Source organism: Anoplophora glabripennis, unplaced genomic scaffold (assembly GCF_000390285.2).
Source record: "Anoplophora glabripennis isolate ALB-LARVAE unplaced genomic scaffold, Agla_2.0 scaffold764, whole genome shotgun sequence".
In the NCBI taxonomy this organism is placed as follows: Eukaryota; Metazoa; Arthropoda; class Insecta; order Coleoptera; family Cerambycidae; genus Anoplophora; species Anoplophora glabripennis.
The window spans coordinates 116,579-122,540 of record NW_019416994.1 but is presented as its reverse complement, the minus strand read 5'-3'; the positions used below and the strand labels follow the sequence as shown (position 1 = coordinate 122,540).

At 33.5% G+C, this 5,962-nt stretch overlaps 1 protein-coding gene across 2 annotated transcripts; it reads left to right on the top strand.

The window, feature by feature from the left end:
• Positions 1-1,634: 1,634 nt before the first annotated feature.
• Positions 1,635-3,115, top strand: LOC111692081. 2 transcript variants are annotated; one of them, XM_023455789.1, is made up of 4 exons: positions 1,635-1,901; positions 1,958-2,228; positions 2,294-2,823; positions 2,982-2,992. In XM_023455789.1, exons 1-3 carry the CDS (start codon positions 1,700-1,702, stop codon positions 2,799-2,801), a joined length of 981 nt encoding a protein of 326 aa, XP_023311557.1. In that variant the 5' UTR covers positions 1,635-1,699; the 3' UTR covers positions 2,802-2,823; positions 2,982-2,992. The 2 variants fall into 2 exon arrangements, with proteins under 2 accessions (XP_023311557.1, XP_023311556.1); XM_023455788.1 differs by having other exon boundaries at positions 2,294-3,115.
• Positions 3,116-5,962: the final 2,847 nt, after the last annotated feature.

The window sequence follows — 5,962 nt, the reverse complement described above, 5'->3', positions numbered from 1 at the left end:
TTTTTTTATTTCAAATTACACCGAGGCCTAACAAATACAAATTCTATCAAGTGATGTAGCAATCCAATCAAGATTGGTTTTCACTTACGGTATAGTGCGGCTACCGCGTTGAAGCATCTCGTTTATTAAATTCTCTATAAATCAAGTCCAAAGTAAACGCTAAAATCTGTTTTCATTAATTGAAATGTAATGACAGTAATTTCGTTGGGTTTAGGATTACTCTCATACTTTTGTTTGGGTTTTTGGAATATTTCCTAGACACATACATTATATTCGTTATTATTTTTGTTTACGGAATATTTTTATTGAAAAAAAATCTAATTAAGGGAAATTTTCCCTTATGGTATTATGCGCCTATTGCGTTGGGACTGTTCGTTTACTAAATTCTCTGCAATTCTCCGAGTTCAAACTAAAGTCTAAATTGTTTTCACTGGCAAAAATGTAGAACAAAAGAACTGACAATTGTTTCAGTGGGTGTCTCATACTCGATAGTATGGGCCTACTGTGAGGATACAAAAAATTTAAATAAAATTTGCGACACGTGGCGTTGAATGGGATGAGGTAAGCTCCGTTTTCAACCGAAAGATTATCTTTGGGATTGTACAGAAACGACTAATGACGAATTTATATTTATATTTTTTCCAGAAACATACCCAAATTTCTTTCCTGCTCTCTTTTTTATAATAAACTTTTATTAGAGAAATTTTTCTGTATTATTTCCCGTTTCATAGTTATAAGCAATATCGTCCTAAAGAGTCTCAAAAAAAAATACCACCTAAAAATCATATTAGCGGTGGATGGATCAAGTAGTCGTTGGAAAATAATTGAATGTTGGTTGTTTAAAGTACATAAATGTCACAAAATACTCATACTCATTATTCAATACAAACGTCAAACGTAAAACTTTTGTGCTTACAAAATGTTTTCTCATTCAGAAAAGTTGATATGTTGCTAATTTACGGTGAATCACAAAAAAATTTAAGAAGAGCTGTAGAGTTATCGAGAAGGGTATCCAGAGCGCCTCATTCTTAATCATAGAAACTTTACAAGATTGTAGACGACCTTGCGACGAAATGAAGATACATTTTCTGTTCGGAAAAATCAAATAATTGACCGAAGGGTAAGAAACAATGTTAATACAGCTAGACTGTTACAGTATTTCGAACAAAATCCACGAAACTCTATACGGCAGGCTAGCCGGGAATTAGATTTGGATAAATCAGCCGTTCAACGAGTTTTAAAGACCAATGGGTATCATGACTACAAAATTCACAATTTGGAGTATTTGCCTGAATGTCACATTGAAAACAAATTGTAATAAATGTATAAACTGTTGATCAGAACATTTTTCGGCACATTCTTTGGACGGACGAAAGTCGGTTTGTCTATAATGGTTTCCCAAACAGGTGTAATGAACACTATACTCTATTTTTAAACTAAGAGGAGCGTTTTGAATATTGCGCGCCAAAATTTTGGTTTCTTGTTGGTTAATTTCGAGCCCACTTTACACTGCTAATAAATTTTACATTTTGACATTTGTTGTCATTTTGCCTCTTAGTTATCATCAGTTCGTTGTCATTGTGTTTTTACCTGCTTTTCTTTCTATTTATTATCCCAGGTACGTATAAATCAGTTCTTATCAGAACTAAACAACTTATTATATTGTTTATCATCCGTTTTTTCCAATTTTCCATTGGATATGGATGATGCTGTGCCGACCACGAGTAAGGCAGGCGCGGGAATTACATCGCCGTCGCCCCCAAGGAAACGAAAACAACTCAGTTTGGGGCATTTGTCTCTGGCAGAAAAGCAAGCAATATTGAATTTGTACAAGAAAAGCCTAGATGATGAACCTACTCTTAAAACTGTCCAACTTGTATCCAAAATAGCGATGACATTAGGTAAATTTATGTTAACATTATTCTGTTGAACTATATTACACATTATACTTTTTTAGGTGTTGCAAAATCAACAGTATATCGAGCCATAAAACAGTATAAATCTACTGGAAGGGTGTCTACTTCCAAACACTGTGGTGGAAGACCTGGGATTGTTACATGTTTGGATGAAGCAATGAAGAATTCCATAAGGCGTATAGTACACAGCTTTTTCTTTAAAAATGAGATCCCCACTTTGGACAAAATATTAACCGAAATAAAAAGTCGTCAGGATTTGCCACAGATGTCCCGTTCATCATTATACAAATTTATGAAACAAATTAATTTCAAGTAAGGTTGAAGACATATCTCGGAGCAAGTATAATTGCAATAAAAACATTTTATTTTTTTTGCAGATACTTAAAACGAAGTCGTAAAAGTGTGTTGATAGAACGTGATGATATAGTGAGATGGAGACTTGACTACTTGATATCAATTAAAAAGTTTAGATCTGAAGGTAGACCTATTTATTATTTAGATGAAACATGGTTAAATGAAGGTCATACAAAAGAAAGGGTATGGGTTGATACTAATATTAAAAGCAAACGTGAGGCGTTCAATGAAGGGCTGTCTACGGGATTAAAAAATCCGTCCGGTAAAGGAAAGCGTCTTATTATCTTACACGCTGGCTCAGAGGAAGGATTCGTTGAAGACTCGTTATTGGTTTTCGAAGGCAAAAAGAGTGGGGATTATCACGAGGAAATGAATGCAAATGTATTTGAAAAGTGGTTTTCTGAATTTTTGAAAAAAATACCAGATAATTCTGTTATTGTAATGGACAATGCATCATACCATAGTCGAAAAGTAGAAGCTATTCCGACAACATCAACAAGAAAAATTGATATGAAGGCATGGCTGCAATAAAAAAATATCGAATTTGAAGAAGGTATGGTGAGATCGCAATTATTATATTTAATTCGCCAAAATAAAGATAAATATAATTTGTATATAACTGATGAAATGGCAAAAAAAGAAAATAAAGTTGTGTTACGATTACCGCCATATCATTGTGAATTAAACCCTATAGAATTGATTTGGGCACAGGTGAAGAATGAAGTGGCAAGCAAAAATAAAACATATAAATTGAAGGACGTAAGGGAACTACTAATAGAGGCTCTTAATAATGTTACAAATATGAACTGGAAAAAATGTGTAGAACATGTGATTAAGGAGGAAGAAAAAATGGGTACACTTGACGGAATTATGGACGATCTCATTGAACCTTTAATTATAACAATTAATAATAGCGAGAGCGATATGGATACTGACTCGTATCATTTTTACCAATAATATTATAAATTATAAAAACTTATTTTGTTACGTTGAACACCTGCAGATGAGATGATATATTACGAACGTAGTTCAGTTATCAGTTATTTGGCAATTATCCGGTAACTTAATAAACGTATTTCGTAAAAATGCAACAATTCAAAATAACAAAAACACCATTATATAATTACTCCAATGCTAGATGTAAAAATGTGAATCAATAAAATTGTTTCTAAAAAGTGAAAACTGTAATCATTTATATATGTTTGGTTCGTAGTATATTCAGTTCATATTCAGTTTTTCAATGTTATGTAGGAAGTACCTCCTATTTTAAAAAAATATATGAAAGCTTATTGTACTCAAAATGAGGTTAAACACTTGCAGTGAGTATATACTTGATAGTCTGATGCCACAGAAGTTTTATCCAGTTTTATCTTCTGTGCTGATGCTATCTGGGGTAGTTTTTAGTAACTTTTGCAGTGTAAATTTGTCTTTGGCATTCACTCCTTTTAGTTTAAAAATAGAGTATACTGGTTCATTGAAAATCCTCACATTATAAATCCATTCCAAAACCAAGACCATTTTGGAGTAGGCATTTAATTGGGCCTTATTTTTATGAACATACACTGAACAGCGTACCTAAATTTCCTAACAAGAAGAACTTCCTGCACTTTGGAGAATGTGCCTTTGCAGCTAAGGAGAAACCTATGGTTTCAGCACGACGGGGCTCCACCCCACAAGGCCAGGATTGTGCAGCAATATTTAGATAACACTTTCCCAGAAAAATGGATTGGGCTTAATTGACCTATCCAGTGGCCCGGACAGTCACCCGATATAACACCCCTCGATTTTTTTTATAGGGGGTTAAAAAAAATAAGGTTTACGAAACTCCTTCGCGAGATATTAATCATTTGTAAGAAAAAAATCACAAACGCTTGTAATGAGTTAAACGGCGAAATGTTAATGAACGTAGCCCACAAAGAAGTCAGGCGAAGATTGGATATGTGTCTCGAAATGAAAAGAGGTCATATAGAGAATACATTGTAATATGTATGTAGTATGAAAGCGTTTGCCTCATTTTTTAAGTTTAGTTATTGTTATCATCACCTTCTGTTTTAACTATTAAAGAATTATCGATTTTAATTCTTTTATTTATGACATTTATACACTTTAAACAACAAATATTCAATTATTTTCGAACGACTACTTGATCCTTCCACCGCTGATGTGATTTTTAGGTGGTATTTCTTTTGAGACTCTATAGGACGATATTCCTTATAACTTTTAAACGGAAGTAATACCTACAGAAAAGTTTCTCTAATAAAAGTTTATTAAAAAAAAGAAAGCTTTAAAAATTTTGGGTATGTTTCTGGAAAAAATAAAATTGATAACGACATTAGTCGTTTCTGTCAAATCCCAAAGGTTATACTTTCCATTGAAAATGGAGTTTACCTCATCCCAATTAACACCACGTGTTTGGGACACATTTAAATTTTTTGTATACTCACAGTAGACCCATACTATCGAGATTGAGACAATGTACTAATACTTAACTTTGTTTGGGTTTTTGGAACATTTCCAAACACTATTTTTGTCCTTGTATACTATTACGTCATAACTTCACAGAAAAAAATGTATTATTTCGTCGCATAATACGGTACTCGAGAAGGTAAGAAGGTTTTTGTCAAAAGTAGGTAAAAAACCTTCATAGGTGCGTTCAGAAAATAGGAGGTACCAAACTTGGAATTGTTTTTGTCTATTAAGTGATAAATATCTTTATAATTCTTTCCCACAAGTATGGTACTACAAAACTTATAATCCAAAAAATTAACTATGCGAAGAAAGATGCGCATTTTCTTGCACATAAAGATATATTTCAGTTGATAACTGCGTCTTAAACGTAATTCTAGAACTGTAAATAAATAACTTCAAATTTATTATATCTAACAAATAACAATCGATTTTGAATACTGCTTTATTTATAACCCATAAACTCGTACAGTAAAAATAGAATTGAATTCAAAACTTTTTGTTTTCAGCGACATAAAGTTGTGTCACGAGCACAATAAAACTGACGCGAAATATTTGTTTCTTGAAAACATAAAACAAGCGTGCTGTGGCAGAGAACATATTGAATTTCCAAATAAACGTCACTTACCGTTTAATGAAACCTCCTTGTGAAACAACGCGAGTGGGTATCAAAAGCTAAACATCAACCGAACACACTGCCGTTCGACCAACAGGTTGGCTGCGAATCTTTGACTGTTCCCGGAACTGTTGAGAGCGGTCTCCGGGATTCGCGTCGGCGCTACAGACGACGATCAACATGTGAGATAGGAGAAAATCGTTGAACCAATTTATTTGAATTGTAAATTGTTGGACAGGAGCGATAAAGTGGCCAAGGTGCCTGCAATTGCTTGGGAAGAATTGAGCTACCTGATATAGGTACAACACAAACCTGAGAACGCCCACGTGAATTATATAATATTGGTAAAATATCCTGTGGGAATGAATAACAATTTTTGATCTGCTGATTTAAATAACATGACCGAGGCCACTGAATGATCTTTTAAAAAAGCCTGCGGCAAAGTTTGTGGATTTGCGCCACAAATCAGGACTTATTTCTATGAAAATAATTTTATCAAGCCAAAAATCTCACACTGAAAAAAGTAAACAAATAAAAAATACTTATTACTGTACTGGGTGGTTGAGATTGGTCGGTTTTCAAGGGTTACTCCGAATTTGTCATACAGGGT